The sequence below is a fragment of the Furipterus horrens genome, unplaced genomic scaffold (assembly GCF_987537825.1).
Source record: "Furipterus horrens unplaced genomic scaffold, mFurHor1.1.pri manual_scaffold_1, whole genome shotgun sequence".
Taxonomy (NCBI): Eukaryota; Metazoa; Chordata; class Mammalia; order Chiroptera; family Furipteridae; genus Furipterus; species Furipterus horrens.
The window spans coordinates 12665014-12684705 of NW_028327171.1; the positions used below are offsets into that span (position 1 = coordinate 12665014).

Below are 19692 nucleotides of genomic sequence, written 5' to 3' on the forward strand. Positions count from 1 at the left end.
GATTTTAAATCTCTGGGTAGGCGGAGGCTGGTTCTTGTCAGACTTGGGTAGAGGGATGGTGAGGAACAAGGAAGAGTTGAGTTGTGGCCTCACCCTTCCATAAGCTTATGAACCAAATTCTGATCTTCCAAAGAGGAGCTTATAAATTCCTTGAAGGAAGGACTATTTCCTCCTTCGATCCCATAGTGTGATCCCTTTTTACACATTGACAGCATCTGGGAGTTTTCTCTGCAAGAGGAGCTTGTGGCATAAATGCGTCTTCTCTGGGGCTGTATTGACTCAAGCCAACGGGGTTGGAGTGAAGAACCTTCTAGCATCACCTTTCTCAGCCCTCCTGAATTCCTACACCAAAGGTCTTGGGTCACACAGGTCGGTGCAGCAGTCTGAGAGGAAAGAAGCCAGATGTTGATAAGAACAGATGTTTTGTTAAAACCAAATATGCACAAGACAAACTTTTCTTAATAGTACAAGAATATCGGACATAGTTTTACAAGACAACAATGTAGGAGAAATGTGGGCTTCTATGTGAAAAATCAAACCTGAATCTTTGACCTATGACCACAACCTTGAGTCCCCTTTAATTTCTTGGTAAATCGCCTCTATTTACTTCCTTATAATTCTCTATAATACATTCTCCAATCAAACTCTGCTTTCTTAATTTCCCTTTTTGCCTTGTATATGGCCCAATCTGAGAGATTTAAGGTCTGGGCATAGACAGGTGTGAATTTCATTCCCCTTTCATAAAAGGATCTGGCTTTCATGCATTTTTCTAATTCTTTTATTATTCTTTAATTCCACTTTTTTGCCTAAAAATTGTGAATATGTGTTATAAAATATGAGCCTTACTAACTTTAGAGAAGATAACCTTACAAAGTATTTCCTAATCATCTGTATGTGATTATAGCCTTGCCTCTGCACCCAATGTGTTCTTGGATAATACCCCTCCTGGGTCTGTTCCCAGGGCTTTGATTTTAGGTTGTTGCATGAAATCTTGCAACAAGCTGTTCATGCTCTGGATTCTAATTCTACTCTACCCTTTTCATGCAATTTCCTCCCTTCCTTTTTATTAGACATATACTACTTTCTAGGTTTGGAGGTTAAAGATACAGGCTACGTATGGTGATGACATTGATCTTCTGAAAGCCTGCTTTTTGCTGGAGTGTTTTGAATTAACTTGAGCCCATCTCAATATGTGCTATTTGCTTCATGCACAGAGACTGTAAAATATGTTACTAGGATCAAAACATAATCGGTGGAGAAAACTTACAGGCTGTTGCCCTACTTTTTCTTCTTTACTTCTTTTAGAATATGGAATGGATATATTTGGTTAAGAATAAGACTTTCATTAACTGACTTAACATTTTTCAGAGAGTGCCCCATTGCATATTCCTTTTATATGTAGAGGCTTAAAATACAAAGTCATTGTACTTGAATCAAAATTTTGTGTTCTCTTACCTCCTCCATCTAAAAAAAATTTTGTGTGTTGAGAAATAACATGTAAGATAAAGAAAGGCCAGGCTGAAGTCCCTTGTGACACCTTTTCAGTCCATGGTGTTAAAGTCAGAATGAAGTGAGTTAAGTGAACAATTATTCAGAAAGCAACTCTTTTCATGTCCCGCATGTTAAGTGGAATGCGTCTCTTTTCCTGCTAATTCTTTCTAAGAAAGAGCTAGCTTTTGGAGGTGCAGACTCAACTGATGCCAATACAGGCTTCTGGGGAATAGATTTTAATGACCTTATACTCTCCATAGACAGCAATTTTTGCCTGCCTCCTTTCTATGGTATGTGCATGTAAACATTGACTAAATTGTTAGGACATTTATGAAAGTGGCTTTAAACTCTCAAGAACACAGTCCCCATCCCTGTTCCTTGAATGGAGGCAAGAATGTGGTTACAGCCATTTTACAATCCAAATGTGAACTATAGAAAGTTTCAAGTGAATATAGGCTTATATTTTGAGTTTATATTTTTAACTTGTCAATCTTATATTATTGGCTTGTAATAATAAAGATTTCACCTGCTGCACACATGGTTCTTCAAAATAATAATTTTATTGATGTTGGGCCAGCTTCTAATACAGCAGGGAGAACAATCTGACTTTATTTAGGCCAATGAAATCCATGATTTGCAAACTTGCCGAAGCTTTGCTTTATGGTCCTAAATTATAAGATGTGCTAAGTGAATCTCTTCACCATGAAAGGTTCCAAAATGCTGCCTAAGCTAAAAGCAGGCAACTGAAAACCGGGAGCCAAATATTCAGCTGGAGACTTAGGAAGTGGTGGAGACGCAACAGCATGGCTGCCTGCGTTTTGCTGTGGTAAGAGTGAGTTCTCCGGTTGTGTTGATCTGCCTGTGACTGCACTCCCATCGATGATTAGATTAAACAAAGCCATGTTTTGAAAAGCTGCAGAGGCCCTCGAAACACCAGAGACCAAAGCCAAGTGCACAGAATCAGATGTCAGGACTGGCTGTGAGATGTGAAGGGCAAGGAAGCTAGGATTAAATTTGGTATTTACCCCCAAACCCGTAGCTTTAATCAACACGAGCTGAACATGTTTTCTATCCAGTCTGGAGCAGTGCCACGCTGTGTCTTTCTTGGCTCCCAGATGAAAGGTGGGAATAGGTCTTTGCTCTATGTCTAGCGGTGTTGAGAGATTTAGTGTTCAGTGTCAATTTTCTTAAAATCAAATTCCAATTCATAATTCTTCAGGGGAGGCCTATAGATTTTCTGCCATGTGTGGAAACCCAACAGTTGAAGGTGGCCCGAAGAGTAAATATATGACACACATAATGCGTGATTGTTCTCTTCTTATGATTAGAACTATGCCCTTCCCTCCCAAATCAAGAGTGTTTAGTAATGTCAAGATATATCAAAACTACTGAAAAACTGAAATACCCGTAAGTAAAAGCATAAAAAACCCAGGATACCAGAGAGAACAACAGAGTAGCTAGCAATCACCGGGCATTGGGTATTTGTCAAGCCTATCTTCTAAGCACCTTGGATCTCTTATATCATTGAACCCTTACAAAATGCCACGAGATGAGTACTTTCAATGGGTCACCCAAGAGAGGAGAAAGCTGACACACACAGAAACTTCTAAATGTGTCTAAGGTCAACAAACTAGTATACTACTAAAATTCAGACCCATTTCATCTTGTTCCAGAGCCCAAGATTTTGTCACTGTCCTCTAACAGTTTGTTGGTCTTTATTTTGAAGGACATAATCTTGAATTTGATTCAAAAAGATATTGACACAGCTAGCTATAAAGTGAAAAAAACTTACTTGTTCTTTCTTCCAATTGACACAACACTTACCATTTATGTTTCATGTGTTAAAATGGGAGTTTAAGAATTTTGTTATTTTTTACATGAGAATTCGCATTTGAGTAAACATGCACACTCCAGTTACTGGGGCTCCTGGCTCTCTTCTCCAAGGATTCTAGATTCAAATCCCATGTGAGCTATTGACTCACTTTCCAACTCCTGGCAAGACCTTCTTGCACCTCAATAATCCCAGCTGGAAAATTAGGTGAAATAAAAACATGATTTCATTAAGAGACAGATGCTTCAGCTAAGCAGTACTTTCTTAAGTAAACACATTACAGAGCTTCTTGGGACATAGTTTTAGGATGTGGCGCTGTATCCCCTTGTCCGTTGGTCAGTCTGGGGTCAGGGGACGAGAGCGTGAAATGCTGTTTAATTTGCAGACCAAAGTTTAAAAAAACAACCATTTCCTTCCCAAGGGTAATGTTATAAGTCAGCCCTGGTTGTACAGTAATACCTGAGTTGAACAAGAAGCTGAACTAACAGTTTCCTTTAAAGTAATGAGTCTTCCCCAGGTGAACATTATCTCAGATTTTCTAACATCGGATTCACTTGTGAATTGAGGGAGGCAATAAGATTTTTTAAATCGATATCTTGAATATTAGCGATGAAATATATTCAATAAAATGACACTCATTTGCCCATTTAAAAATCACACTAGAAAACTCTGAACTAACAATATAGCTCAGACTCTTACCGGGTAGTCTTTGCTTTGACATAATTTACCATGAAATTCATTTCCTTAGCAGAGTTAAAAAAAACTCTTTCCTGCTTTTACTTTCGGTGATGGGCAGTTAATTTGCATGACTTGCATTTATGATGTGCTTTAATATCTATTAAGAATAAATCGGTATTTTCTACAAAAACACAATTTACACCTCGATTTTAAATAGTAATATACAGTTGAGATGGCTGCATTACTTGGTAAAATATTAGATTAGATACTTACATTATTCTCTACATTTTACTCTGACTTCTCTCATACTTTTTTTTTTCTTATTTAGTATATAAATACAAATGCCATTAACAAGTGCATCCACTACACAAGTGTATTTAGTCTTTAATTGCCTCAGGATTATAGATGAGAAGGTTCCGATTACATCAATTGGCAGTTAGATTCACTAAGAACAATAGCAATGCAAACAAGATTGCTTAACTTAGTTAAAGCAAACTTAACTGTTCGCCATTCTTTTGCATGTCTACTAATTATAAGTGGCCGCAAATACAAATACTAAACTTTCCTTATGTAAAGATTTTGGGGCCTCTACTTGAAATCCTGACGGTGAATTGTCACCCTAAATCCCTAACTGCCTTGTGTCTCTTGCTAGCAGTTTTCACTTCCTGTTTTACTGAGGAAGCTTGCTTCCTTAATCTCTGCTTTTACCCTCCCAAATTGCTTTGAGACCTCTTTACCTTTCTTTCCCTATACTTTGCCTTGGGAGAGATGTATGTACCTCTCTGTCTTTCCAAGTGTAACAATGGTTTTTCTGTGAGTTTCTGGAATCCACCCCATGCCTCCTCCAAGACCTCACCCCTCAAATAGCCTTGCTCTGCATTGTTCTAAAAACTCACCATAAAATACATTTTTGGTGAAAAAAAAAACAATGAATCACTTTAGGAGTTGTAAACATGTTTCCCAACATGCCGTTGCTTTCTTCATTTACTGTTTTATTCTCTGGGGCACATGTGTGACTACCAGCCATGCTAAGCCTGCTGGAGGCAGCTCATCAGAGAGATGTTTTATATCCCATCCAAATCTGCAAGTTTAAATATATCTGAGAGTAATCTATGAGCAAACTCTCACTGGGAAAGGTGGTGCCCTAGGCAGTCAATGATATCATCATAAATTCTGATTCCCCTTCACAACATGTACTTGAATATATTGTTATCAGCTAGAACATTGCGTTTTAAATTTCCTAGATTCTGGATTTTTTTCTGTTAATCAGCTTTTAGTGTTCTAGTATGTTCTAGTATCTTGTCTTTACTGAGAGTGTCCCTTTAAAATAGCATATGCATTTATGTGTACCTTGCCATTTTAGGGCTCCAAGATATTGGCAGATCTCATGCCTGACATTAGATGGCTTAGCACAGTGATAGGGGACCACATTTGCAAATTACCACTGCTGTTTCTGCTCACAGCCTTTAGTATGTGTGTCACGTCTTTCCTGAAGAGCATCCAAGCACCCCTCACATTGATCTTCCATTTTCATTCCTGTCTAGCTCCTGCAGAGAAGTCACATGGGTCTCTCTTGCTGTGCCCTGGTTCCAACTACTGTGGAACTGGCTGCTTGTTTCTTCAAGAATTTTAGGGAGGATAGAATTCACTATAATTTGCCAAGTAGAATGCCAAAATATTCATAAAATTATACCAAAATCTCTTTAAGTAAACGGCTTTGCTTATATAAATGAAATCTTTAATTATACGCCTTACCATTCTATGAAAAAAAAAATGAAGGTAGTCTCTCAGGCCCCTCAAAGTGAATTTAGTATCTGCCACCTGGCCTGCATTTTAAATCATAAATCTAAAATCTACCCTCCAAATGAGCTGACAGTCCCTTAATGCAAGAATAAAGTGCATATGGAAGTGCTATTTATTTATATAGATTTGGAGGGGAAAAAAAGCTATCAGCCCATTAAATAAACATGACTATCTTACAAAATAGAATGCAAAAACTACACTTTTTTAAAATACAAAACCTGGATTCAAATAAATATCATGTTGCAGAGGTCACCTCAGGCCACTTTTCCTCTCTTCTATGCCAGGGGAAAAATACTCAAGTGTGAAATGTCCCCACAAATCCCAGTGTCAGCTGATAAAGACTCTACCTTGGAAAAGTTCAAGAAGCACAAAGTGCATTCTCAACCCGTGTTTTATGTACTACGCAACCATAAGCTATTTAAAATAGAACATGAATGAAAGATTCTGTTTTTCTGTGAGCTGTTGGTTCCCCCCAAAATTCAACATACCATCCCCAAACTGGATGAGCCCCTCTAATCTTCTTTGGCCTGTTATTTGGGGTGTATTTTGCAGACTGTGATGCACTTTCACGCTACTGACCAAACATATAAAAACGTGACTGTGGTGGCTGTTTTTCCCAAAGAAAACTTGCTAGCCTGGTGACTGCTATTGAAGTAAATAATTGCCTAAGTAGCATAAAAATGTTCAGCCTCGGAAGGTCACCAAGTCCTAGCTGCTTAATTTCAGCCACAGCAGCAGCCAGCTGCGTGGTGGACAACTGTGGTAGGAGGTGTTGGTGATTTAACAAGTTGGCCAAAAGTAGTTGGAATGCAGGGGGAAAGATTTCATGGCTGTTGGGTTTTTCCTGGTGCACACAGGACTTCTCTGGTGGAATGACCCACGTTCTTGCCTTTGGCATTCAGAAACCAACAGAAAATGCGATGATCGCTTTTTCTGTAGGATTTTCTACATTCTTGTATACATTTCTGCAAAAATGCTACTAGGATATCTGTTTCCTGCTTTTCAGGGTGTCTACACTGCTGTCGAAGATTTATTTTTAACAGCATTTTAGATGTGTTGGATAATGTCTTTTTATCCTTAGACTATTTAAAAATTAAGTTTATGTGATCAAAGCCAGTGTAGCTGGGTCACAAGAACGTGGTTATGAACTCTGTGATATAGCGTCTACCGTGCAGAGGGGGGATGGCGGTCACCGCGAGCCCAGAGACCATGCTCGACAGGCGTTAAGCAAAAGTACCACCTAGCTGGGTGGTTTTGTAGAGTCACTTACCTTCCCAATTTTTTTTCTCTTCAAGCTCTAACCCTCCATGACGGGCACCTTAGGATTTTTGGCATTTCTTAAATGTAAATGAAAGTGTGTCATTTATTTGTGAGACTAGGAAACATTCACAACTCACTAAATAACAAAGAGAAATGAAAGAGTGAAACAGGCTTACATTTGCATGGAACCAGAAGGTTGTTAATTTTACTTCTCTTTCTTTCTCACCCCACTCCCAGTCATCTCTTATATATCTACCTATTTCCTTGGCTGAGAAAATAGAAGTCATCTAGTAAGCGTTTACAACTTGCAGAAAATTAAGTACAGAGGATTCAGCCATCAATGGGGTGGCGGGGGTGGGGGTGGTGCTAGTTCTCTGATCTCATGGGGATTATGGTTAATCAGAGAAGGTGGAAAATTAGACAAATAATCACAATAATATGTAGTGAGGGCTATGACGTAACTGCACAGTTGCCTTGCAAATTCTTGATTCTAAATAAGGCTGCCTTTCTATATATCATTGAGCATATGTGATCCAGATGGATTATGGGAACATCCACTCCTTAGTGTAACTTTTCAGATTTCCTCTAAATGTTCACCAGAAGTGACTGCTTCTAACTATGCGCAGCTTTAATTTCCCTGGGGGTCCAGTCTCTGCATGAGAAGGCAGTAAAAATGAACTCCTGTACAATTGGGAAGGGAAATCAAGGGCTAGTATAATTACCACGGAGAAGTAGAAAGGCAAAATCACTCTGATTTGCACTTCCTGTATTCTTTCCCTTAGGACATTTGCTTGGCCTTTCCCATGACGATTCCAAATTCTGCGAAGAGAACTTTGGTTCCACGGAAGATAAACGTTTGATGTCTTCCATCCTAACAAGCATTGATGCATCCAAGCCCTGGTCCAAATGTGCCTCAGCCACCATCACGGAATTCCTGGACGACGGCCACGGTATGTATTGTGAAGGACAACAGAGGCTCAAAAAAAAAAAAAAAAATTGAGATTACTTTGAGCTTTACTTCATTATATCCTCATGACATTCACCTTGCCTCCTAAGATATGGTTGTTTAGATAGTGTCAAAAAAGAAAGAAAGGAAGGAGGAAGGAAGAGAGAGAGAGAGAGAGAGAGAGAGAGAGAGAGAGAGAGAGAGAGAGAGGAAGAAAGAAAGAAAGAAAGAAAGAAAGAAAGAAAGAAAGAAAGAAAGAAAGAAAGAAAGAAAGAAAGAAAGAAAGAAAGAAAGAAAGAAAGAAAGAAAGAAAGAAAGAAAGGGACTGTCTGTTGGTATGCAATGCCAACGTCCTTGGTGGCATTATAGCGATGATATTTTTGCTTTTGAATTGAAAAGTTCAAAAGAGAAGCAGTGTGGGAGACCACACAGAAGGCTTAGCTGGTGCCCTGAAATCCTGGCTTTTATTTCTTCTTTCACCACTAGCTTCCTGTGAGAATGCTGGCAGACATCTTGTATCCCTGCTATTAATATGACTCGCACAATTATTTGTTACATGCCTATTATAGGGGTGTGGTGAAGATGTGGGTGACAATTCTGTCAGAATCTTTTTATGGCAACAGAAACCAGGAAAGGAAGCTCTTTAGATTTGCACTCACTGGAAGAATTTGGTTTCATCCTGACAGCAGACTCTCCTGAAAGTAGAGTAAAAACTGAAGACCAGGAATAGGAAATCAATCTGAATGGTGAAAAAACACTTTAGAAACTTCAAAAGAAACTTTTTGGCTTTCTTTTAGATACAGTCCAAGAACACATCATGCTGTATTAAATTCTGTAAGTCAAGGATTAGTGAATTATATTAAAATATTAAGAAAGTTACGGTTTTAGGAAATAAGAAGTTCTGACCCATAAGTAGTCTTTGAAACCAGTGGTTACAAATTTCCTAGCATTCCTTATTATTGAAAAATACTATAAACACTGGAGAATAGACTCAGAGTTGAAAAAGAACTTCAGAGAGACCACATAGTTTGTTCAAGTTTCTCATTTTACACAAATGGGCATATTCTCATTTCTTGTTGTTGTTGTTTTTTTTTCTCTCTCTCTCTCTTCAAATGTGTCTCTTTGTAAAATTGGTTGTTGAATCGAATATGACAGAGAATTATGAGCATAATTAGTGTCCAGAATTTAACTCATGATGTGTGATTCAAAGTTAGGTAAAGAGAATCTGTGATATAAAGTTTATGGCTCCATAATGTCAAAACAATTAAAAATTCAGTTCATCTCCAACAAAAAGAAATTCTGCCATATATTTCTTTGGTATCTTGTAGACAAAATCTGTTCACTAACTCATTTTTTGCTCTGTTAATGGCAATGTTTTATCCATTTGGGACTTTTAAAATGCCCTATTCCTAAATATAATCCATGCCCAACTTGGTTTAAAATTTTCCTCAATACAAAATACATGTTCTTTGTTCATTGAAAGGACATCTCGATATCTCAAAGATTTAGAAACTTCACCAAGAATCAAGGAACTAGGCCTTTCCTTTAGACTACTACTAACAAAGTGGTAATTTTCTGTTTAGCTCAGTTTACAAGGTTGATTAAATGTTGATAAGGCCCCCAAATCAATGTTTACTTAATTATCTGCCTGTCTATATGATCAATTTGATCAAGTTGCCCTCTTGGGTGTAATCTTACTCTCTATATTCTTAATATTGCTTTTGCTGGGGTTTTTTCTCAGACTTTCTGAAAATGAAATCACATTAATGTTTTATTTCAGCATCACACGTTACACATTCCAAAAGGTTGAGCTAAACTTTGAATCACTAAATGAATGGATTTAGTTGCTAAGGCAGCAAATACTTATGGCTAAAAGGGGACCAGAATTTTTTCCTGTGCAAGTATTAGGTCAGTTAATTACAATGCTGTGCAGATTTTGTTTCTTATTGCCATAATTTTGGAATGATTCATTTATTTCATGTTTGTGGAATCCATGATCTTACTTTCTGTGCAGTAAATATGCTTTAGTATTATCTTTGTTTTTAAACATTATTTCTGTATTTAAAAGAGCCCATGTTGTTAAAATTTTTCAACAAATTTACATATTTTATATATGTTTCTACATTTATTCCGAAGAACCTCATGGTCTATAATATACTTTTAGTAGAAGGAAATGTAATTCACTTGCAGTGATAAAATCTTATCTTAATTTCTCACATATATATACATATATATATATTAAATAAATAAATTCAATTACCTAAATTCTTTGGACAACAAATTCTCTTAGTTGATGTATTAGTTCATTTCATCAAACCTAGACTCTCACTTTTGAATATGTTGGCTAGGCAGTCTTGTGTTTTAACAGCAACAAAAAAACAAACACCTTTATCCGTAGCCTACAATGAATGAAGTAATTTAAGAATAAGGAAAACCAAAGAAAGCTCCTATGATACAGTGGCAAAGCTCAATTATGTTCGCTTAAAAATAGCATGCACAGCAGTGCTCTTTGTAGTACTAACATTTAATGTGAATTCAAGCAACATAATAACTTCTAAATTACAACCAGAAAAACTGACTTAAGTGACATTGTGGCAGTAGGAACTAGTAAATGCAATTTCCAGATGTTGAGGTTCTGACATTTTCACTTCAGAGCTTAGGAAAGAAGCAACAAGAAAGTCAAAGTCCTGGACAATAGAGAAGCAAATAAACAGATGCACTTTTGTTGGAAGGCTGAACTAGTACCATGAAACCATATCACAAAACCCTTTCACTTAACTCATAGGGAGCTACTCAGGCTTCTGTCCAAGCCCATTGATTCATACTTAGTAGAAATAATCTACTATTTTTTGCTCTAGCTTTCTAGGTCACCAACAATTTTAAGTAATAATCATGGTGGAGATTGGGTGTACTTCAGACAAATAAAATGGGGACAAGAAATACTATCCTTTGACAATAAGGGAGAAGCCAGAAAAGCTATAGAATTAGCCTTAAAACATTAGAAGTTTAGAGATCTGGCACAATTTTACAAAAGGTCAAAGACCCAATCCCACCAGCACAATCCATAAATGTACCTCTATATTTCAGCATGACACCAAAAAGATCTATATATGGGTAAAAGTGATTTTCCTTTATTTAGAGAGATTAAATTTTGACACCAATATAAAGGGAGCAAAGCAATTGCTCTTTTTAAATAGATACACTCATAAAATTTATACAATTTGTACTTGGTACCTAAAGAATTCATTATCTGGAAAAATCAATTTTGGGGTAAATCTTTTTATGGGTGAAATAGAGCTCATCCATCTCCCTCTCACCTCTAACAATGCTGGAGAAATAGGGTCTTAGAGTATAATTAAATTTAAGTCATGTGACTTGTTTTTTAAATTATTAGCCATAAGTATCTGGACATTTATAGCACTCAACCACTACCAAATTTAAATTCATTAATACTGAGTGTTTCCTGATTTAGTTCCAACAAGACATATGTAGCAATTAAGTTATGGTTGAAAAGTTAGTATGCACACAGGAAAAGAGAATCCGTGTCTCATGGGGACCCCCAACCCCTGCCAGCCTGGCCAAGATACTTACAGACATTCTACAGTGTTTATACAAGTTAGCTCCAGGCAAGCTGGCCAGGAGTATGACCCTCAAAAATAAAAGGAATCACTGGCAGAGAAATTGTGCAATGAAAGCAAGTTATTGAATTTCCTTTCTTAAATGCTCCATAACCTTGAAGCCAAAAATGATAGTTGTCCCCCCAGGTTATATCCCTAAGTCACAATAGCAGGTGATGGGAAAGACCACCACCTATGTAGATACCATTCAAGTACACCCATGACAGTGGCTGCTAAGAAAAATCTACAAAAAGCTTTGAAAAAATAACTTGGAGCATATTGAAAGATCTCAGTTTACAGCCACTTACTGAACACAGCACTTTGGAGATAAAATGGTATTAGAAAATCAATCCTCGAAATCCCTTCTAAGTAGAGACTATAAATCTAGTAATATGATCTTAACAGTCAATTTCTTTTCATCCTGATCAAAATTTATCGGCATAAAGTTGTTTATAACGTCCTCATTATATTTTTAGTTCCTAGTGCATCTGTACTTATAGCTTATTATTTATTTTATAATTTTAGGGGTTTTTTTTTACATGTACGTATAGTTGGTATACAATATTATGTTATTTTCAGGTGTACAATATAATGATTTGATATTCATATACCTTAATATGTGATCATCTCACTAAGTCTAGTAGACTTAACATTTAGTTTTTAAGGTAGTCCTCATCAATTCAAAGTCCATTATGATTTTCACCATAAATGTGTTCTTTACTAGAGTCTACAAATAAGACATATATTTTAAGTCTGTGATGACTTACGTGTTTAAAAAGTTAGGCTTTATCTTTTCACAAGGAGAATTTTTAATCTAATTTCATTGGTGTTGCACCTGCTAACAAGTGTTCCTAAAGTGTCTGACAGTTTCACAAACAGACTTTTGAATTACTTTTGGTCAATGACAATTGTCTTCTCTTCCTCGGTGCCCTTAGTAGTTTATCTGTCCCTAGGCCAGTAATGCATCAGTTTCTCTTTTAATCTCAAACATTCAAGTAAAGACTAAAAGATGAGTTGCAGACCAGGGAAATAATGATAAGAAGTGAAGGGGAGACTTCCGGCCGAGATGGAGGTGTAGACAGACACACCGCATCTCCCTCCAAAACTAAGAAGGAATACAACTACCTCAAAACTAGAAACAACCAGAAGTTCCAGAAAATCAAACTGCATGGAAGTCCAGCAAACAAAGATATAAAGAAGAAATACTCATCCAGATAGGTAGGAGGGGTGGAGCCGTGGTGGAGAGGATGCGGTGTGGTGGTGGCAGTAGTGGTGGCAGCCGCAGGCCGGCAGAAAGCACAGTCACAAGTTTTAAAAAATCATGTTTTAAACCTGGGGAGCATTCTCAGCTCCTCACCAGACCTCGCAGCCCACGGTCCCAACACTGGGGAAAATCAAGCTTCATTGCTTCTGACTGTGCAGACCAGTGGGGGTTGGGGTGGAGGCAGAAACTGCGGGTCTCTCGGCAGAATCCTCTTGTTTAAAGGGCTCCCACAGTCCTAGAACATCCGCAGACCCACCCACTCTGGGAACAACGGCCAGGGCAGCAGCTAGAGAGGCGCCAGTCTGGTGCGGAAGTGGGAGAGGTGTCTGGAAAAGGGGCAAGTGCTGAGCAGACAGCATTGTTCCCTCTCAGACCCCTCCCCCACATACAGCACCACAACGTGGTGAAACAGGTTGCCCTGTACTGACAAATCCCTAAGGCTCTGCCTCTTACAATGTAACAAGAGCAACAGCTCTACCTGGGACGTGGAGGCAAACAAACACAGGACCTTGTCAGAATGAGGAGATAGAGAAATATGCCCCAAAAGAGGAAATGGATCAAGGTTCCAGTGGGAGAACTAAGTGACGAGGAGATAGCCAACCTAACAGATGAAGAGATAGCCAACCTAACAGATGCAGAATTCAAAACCCTGGTGATAAAGATGCTCACAGGCTTGACAGATATGCTTGAGTACTGCAAATTCGTAAGAGAAGAAGTGAAGGCTATGATAAGTGAAACGAAGAAGAATCCACACAAAACCAATGGTGAAAGGGAGGAAACCTAGGTTCAAATCAATGATTTGGAACATAAAGAAGAAATAAACAGTCAACCAGTGCAGAATGAGGAAGCAAGAATTGAAAAAAAGGAGGAAAACTTCCCAATTTTTGCAAAGAAGTTGGACATACAGGTCTGGGAAACACAGAGGGTCCCAGGCGAGCTGGACTCAGAGGGCACCACACCAGGACGCATCATGACTGAGATGCCAAAGGTGAAAGATATAGACAGAGTCCTGGGGCAGCAAGAGAGAGGCGGAGAGTTGCCTACAAGGGGGGTACCTATAGGACTATCAGTGGATTTCTCAGAGGACACTTTGCAGGCAAGAAGGGACTGGCAAGCAGTATTCAATGTGATGAAAAGCAACCTACATCCAAGATTACTCTATCCAGCAAAGCTATCATTTGGAATGGATGGGCAGATAAAGTGCTTCCCAGACAAGGTAAAGCTAAAGGAGTTCATCATCACCAAGCCATTATTCTATGAAATGTCAAAGGGACTTACTTAAGAAAAAGAAGATCAAAACTATGAACACTAAAATAAGAACAAACTCATAACTGTCAACAACTGAATCTAAAAAATAAAAACAAAATTCAACTAAGCAAACCAGAATGGGAACAGAATCATAGGTATTGCGATAATTTGGAGGGTTATCAGCTGGGAGGGGGAAGGGGGAGAAATGGGGAAATGGTGCCAGGATTAAGAAGCATAATCATCTGGTACAAAATAGACAGGGGGAAGTTAAGAATAATATAGGAAAGGGTAAAACCAAAGAACTTATATGCATGACCCATGGACATGAACTAAGATGGGTGGGATTGCTGGAGGGAAAGGGGATACTGGACAGAGGGGAGCAAAGGGAAAAAAATTGGAACTACTGTAACAACATAATCAATAAAATATACTTTTAAAAAAAAGAAGTGAAGGGGAGAGTTCGTAGTGTTGTTAGGCTCCTCTGAGTGAGTTTCACTAGGGATATTAATTGATTTCTCCTAGGCCATGAGTATTTGGGCCAACGTTTAATTTCACACCTCTATAGTGAAAAGGAAAACAGAATAACTACAGCGTTAGAAATAGGGAAGAAAAAGTGAATAGAATAAAGAGTAATCAATGTTAGTCCAATAATTGCCATTAATCCTTAATATGGAGGACAAACAATAGTGGAAGTCAGATATAAAAAAAGAAGCCGAAGGTGTTTCTGTTGCATTTCCTCAAACGTGCCGCCGCTCCCCTCACCCTACGTGCACCTGTAGCAGGCCAAAGACCATTCTGTCCTTTAATTGTCCATCCCAGATCACTGCACTTTACTTTTTAATTTTTACCTTACTGGTGGAGCTTAACTTAACGTGGGTAGTAAAAACAAACAGACAGCATGCACACATTTCTATTGTCTTTCTTTAAAGGCCATCCGTTTATACGTAGTTAACGTTAAAAGGAAGCAAGAAAGGAGGCAGGGAGAGAAAGGATGGAGAAAGGGAAAAGCAGCTTGGCTGTCTGTGGAACACGGCAAACAGACAAACGTTGGCAGCGAAGCCCAGATAGGATTTCCGATGAGAGTAAATTAAAAAACACATGAAGTGATGTGAAGAACTGGCTGAGGATACAAATAAAACAGATCAAGAAAAGTCAGCCGTGGACTGGATGCTTTTAGAGGTCCATACGAATGATACTAAAAGACTGATCAATTTCCTCTTTCAACCCTCCCTGAAAATGTACACAGTTTAAAAATTTTTTAAAAATCTATATCCAACCCACTATTACTGAGATTTTAAATATTTTATACTGCAAGATTCAGAATAAGGCTTTTGATTGATTTTTTTTATTGCTCTGTGGCACAAGTCTGCCATTTGGTAGAGATGCCTGTACCTATTTTATACCCAAAGGACATAATTTGACATAGAGATGAAATTGATAGGTTGTATATTTCAGAGTAGAAAGAAACTAAGGCAGCAATGAATCTTACTGTTGAGAACATTGGAGTAATATATTAATGGCAATTCTGAAATTAATCATTTTTTAAAAGAAAAGGTCAGCTCCAGGTAAGCTCTCTGGGGATGGCATGCAGCTGAGGTACCAAACTTTTAATAGCAAAGCAAATGTTTTATTCATTTTTAAAACTCATACTTTGGTATTAAGTTTCATAAAGAGATACCACCTCTTGAACTCACCTTTTCGTAAACTGATTTCAGATTGTCTGCATTATCCACTTCTTTTCACTCATCATCCACTAGTGGGGTAGAGGGATGTCGGTGGCTACATGTTCATAGAGAGGAGATGAGTTACTTTGGCTGGGGACATACCAGGTAGATCCATGCACCACACATGTAAAGACTTCCCAGCTAATAGTTACTCAGTCCTAGGGTCTGTGTTTTTTAGTAAAGTGAAAAAGTGTTTTTAAAACAGTACTTTTAAAAAACTGGAAAGCATTCTTGCTGTCTCGGAGATTTGATGACAGTCTTCTAACGCCAGCAATCTGTTGAGTGTTGATTTTACACAATGCTCTTCTTTATGTAGCAATGAAGATTGCACTCTCCCTGGAGCTCTGCGGTGCCCAATCTTACTCTGTCTTCTAAACAAAGCTTACTGAGGTTTTACTATCATTCTTTCCTATTAACTTGATGCTGATGTTTTTCTTTTAACTTGATGTTTTTCTCCCAAAGTTCTCTTTGGCTGGATTTTTATTTTTAATGCTTTTTCTGGCTGGCCTTAAGAAGCTTTACCTCTTCAAACGGTCTGGCTCAGAAGTTAAATAGGAATTTAGCTCTTTATTCATTTTCATATAATGCCTCCATCACAGATTGACAGATTCTAAGGTATTCACTTTGAAGAAGTTTGAACATAGTACTTGTAAAAACAGTCGCAGTATGTTTTCAATGTGCTGAATAGTTCATTTCGTGGTGGAAAGTGGGATTTAAATATGATTATCTTTTGTTGAATAAAAGGAATAACTCAAAAATATTTAAATGGTAGGCATTGTTTTGTATTTTTCTGGTGGCGTCTTACACCTTCCTTAGCTTATTTTTCCCTTATAGTATCGTAGTAAAAAGAGAAACATTTCAAAGAACTTGAAAATAAATTAGGGAGAGGTTAACTAACTTGGCCAACAACACTCAACCCTTTAGTGTTTTGTCAGAACTAGACTTTAGCCTGGGCGTTTCTACCATTAGGCGTGATACCCACCACTTAAAGGAACCCTAGCACGTTTGCTCTTCAGCAATAAAACAAGAAATCAGTCCACATGCTAAAGCAGAGGTACAGATGGGAAATGATGAGGAGAGCAGGCTCTGAGCATAAAGCTCTAATTGCTACATGACCTTAGGTAAGTGATCTGTCTTTATGTTCCTCCATTTCCTTAAGTGTAAAATAAAGAAAACAATAGAATCTTCTTGGTAGAGTTCTCATGAGGATTAAATAAACTAGTACATTTAAATAACTCAGAATAGTGTAAGTGTGTAAGAAAGATTTGGTATTATTAGTACTTTTAATAATCAGCAGGTAAATCCTAAAATCAAGGAAACAAAAAAATTCAGCAAGTCTTGGGCACTGTGCGTGCTCCCATATGGCAGGAGAAAATTAATGATATTAACTCACTGAGCAGGGATTCTTGGGAAGCTTTTTGCAGGAAGGTGAGGCACGTTTCAGCTTCTGAAATTGCATCATTTGTGTGGGGTGCTGCTTCTATTGATCCCCAGCTCACTATATGCTCCCCATATTACTCATCAATGAGGGCACCAACTTATTGGGGGCAGACACACTCCAAATACCCAGCAAATGGTAATTACATTAAAAAACTCACACAAAGGGGAGAAAAAGAGGGAGAAGAGTAAAAAGATGGTCCTCGGCCCAAGTCATCAAAGATTCTCTTCTTCTCCCACCCCACCCCATCTATTCTGTGACTCTTGAAAGCTCTTTATTAAAATTCTTATCAGTCTGGGAGAAATACTTTATTTAGTCTATTTCTTTCACTGTTTTGGGAGGCCTTGAGGGGTGGATTTGGGTCATTTTTTTCTCCAACATCTAGTGTGTTTGCTAGCACACTGTAGGTGCTAACCAAATGTGTGGGCATTTATACCCACTATGATTGTTTTCAGGGAATGCAGGGATGAATGAGGTATCACCCTGTCACTTGGAAGTGGCAAATGGGGTATAAACGGAACGTCAAGGACAAACACTGTTTCTCCATGTTGTAAATGCTTGTATGTTGTTGTTATTGTTACATCCATTATTTTACTTCCTCTGGGTCTGCCCCAATTTCTTTTAGTCCCTCAGCACAATGTCTATTTTCACAATTATTACAAAATGCTTTTATTCAGTCATACCACTGCCATCATTATAGACATCCCAGAGCTAGGAAGTTACCCACTGAAAATCTTGGAGGGTGTGGGTGAGCCCACAGAGACACCCAGCCTCGCCCCTCCCTCCCAGAGTCCCCTCGCCAGAGCTCACACTGCAGATCTGTGGGCGTATCACGCTTCAACACGAGCTGGAGTGCTTCATTTTAAGATCCATGAGTTTAACGGTTTGCAACCTAAACGCGGAGCAGCGGTCAATCTTGGTTACTCTTTCAGGTAACTGTTTGCTGGACCTGCCTCGCAAACAGATCTTGGGCCCCGAAGAGCTCCCAGGACAGACCTACGATGCCACGCAGCAGTGCAACCTGACCTTCGGACCCGAGTACTCGGTGTGTCCCGGCATGGACGTGTGTGCCCGCCTGTGGTGCGCTGTGGTGCGCCAGGGCCAGATGGTGTGTCTGACCAAGAAGCTTCCAGCTGTGGAGGGCACGCCATGTGGGAAGGGGAGGATTTGCCTGCAGGGCAAGTGCGTGGACAAAACCAAGAAAAAGTACTATTCGGTGAGTGATTTTTCCCATCACACAATGCCTGGAGACTCGAGACCTGAAGTACATTCCTGTGACCTGCAGGGATGGTCACCAGAAGGCTTGGTTTCCTAGTTCAAATATTGTTTCTTGAAAGATCTATTTACTGTGACCTCTTATAACCACGGGAGCCATTTCCAGTCATCAAAACATGGAGGAAAGGCAGACCATAGGAACTCTTCCCAGATTCTATCTACTTAAGGCCCCAGGTAGGGCCCAATTTTGGACGTTTCCTTTCAAACTTGTCTCACCAAAGTTAGCAGAATACATTCCTTGGAATTCATTAAGGAAACAGCAGAGCTGACACATGGTTCTCATCTATGTTTGGGAGCTCCCAATTGGTCGTTTCTCCCTCATTAGCAAGCCACTCTAACCTTTGGAGCTGAAGTGACTTATGCCTGCTCCCAGGAAAACACCTCCACCCACCCCATACACTCCACTTTCATGTCAGCAACTGTCAGCTTACTTTTTCAGGCCCAGACAAAGCTGGTTTATTTTTATGCCCAAGATTTTCAAAGCCCCGAGAAGGATGTTGCCGTATGCACTTTGCCTGTATCTTCAAAGGCTGCCAGCTCCTCAGCTACCCTGAGGCAGGCAGCCTGCAGACGTTCTTCCTGCGTTACCTTGGCAAAGGGGTTCATAACACTCCTCCTCTTGGAGTCTCAGCTACCTGCTGTGACGTGTGCGGAGTAATAGACCTGGGGTCTCAAAGTAGGCTCTTCCTTTCCCGTGGTGGGTGTGCACCTCAGCATCCCTCACATTTTCTCTCTAGGGTCTGAGACTCTAATCCAATTAGGAATTAAGCCAAGCCCATGTCAACTACATGTATACATGTGGCAGAGGGTCTCTCACAGACAGGACGTGTGATGTCCACGAAGGCACTGTAGACCTCTCACGCTGAAGTGGGACAAATGATGCAAGTACAGCGAACTGGTGCCCGGTGTCATGCCAAACCTTTAGCATCACACATTTTGTTAGAGGTGCAAGATCAGAGTGGACAACAGGTTAGCCAGGGTTCAGTGGTGACTAACAGAAATATGCAACATCAGAATGCATAAGTTACAATGGCCCAGAGAAACCGGGGGGGTAATCCTTGCAGTGCGCTAAGTCCTCAGGCGGAAGCGCGCAGAACCTCTAGTGCGGGGGCGAGGG

The 19692-nt window shown here is 39.2% G+C and overlaps 1 protein-coding gene across 1 annotated transcript in view; it reads left to right on the forward strand.

The window, feature by feature from the left end:
• Positions 1-19692, forward strand: part of ADAMTS5 (ADAM metallopeptidase with thrombospondin type 1 motif 5) — a 43713-nt gene that overhangs the window by 14694 nt on the left and 9327 nt on the right. Inside the window, exons 3-4 of the mRNA XM_090272592.1 lie at positions 7846-8013; positions 18233-18516. Of these exons, the coding sequence (XP_090128718.1) occupies positions 7846-8013; positions 18233-18516 (452 nt within the window). The remainder of the gene's footprint in view (positions 1-7845; positions 8014-18232; positions 18517-19692) is intronic.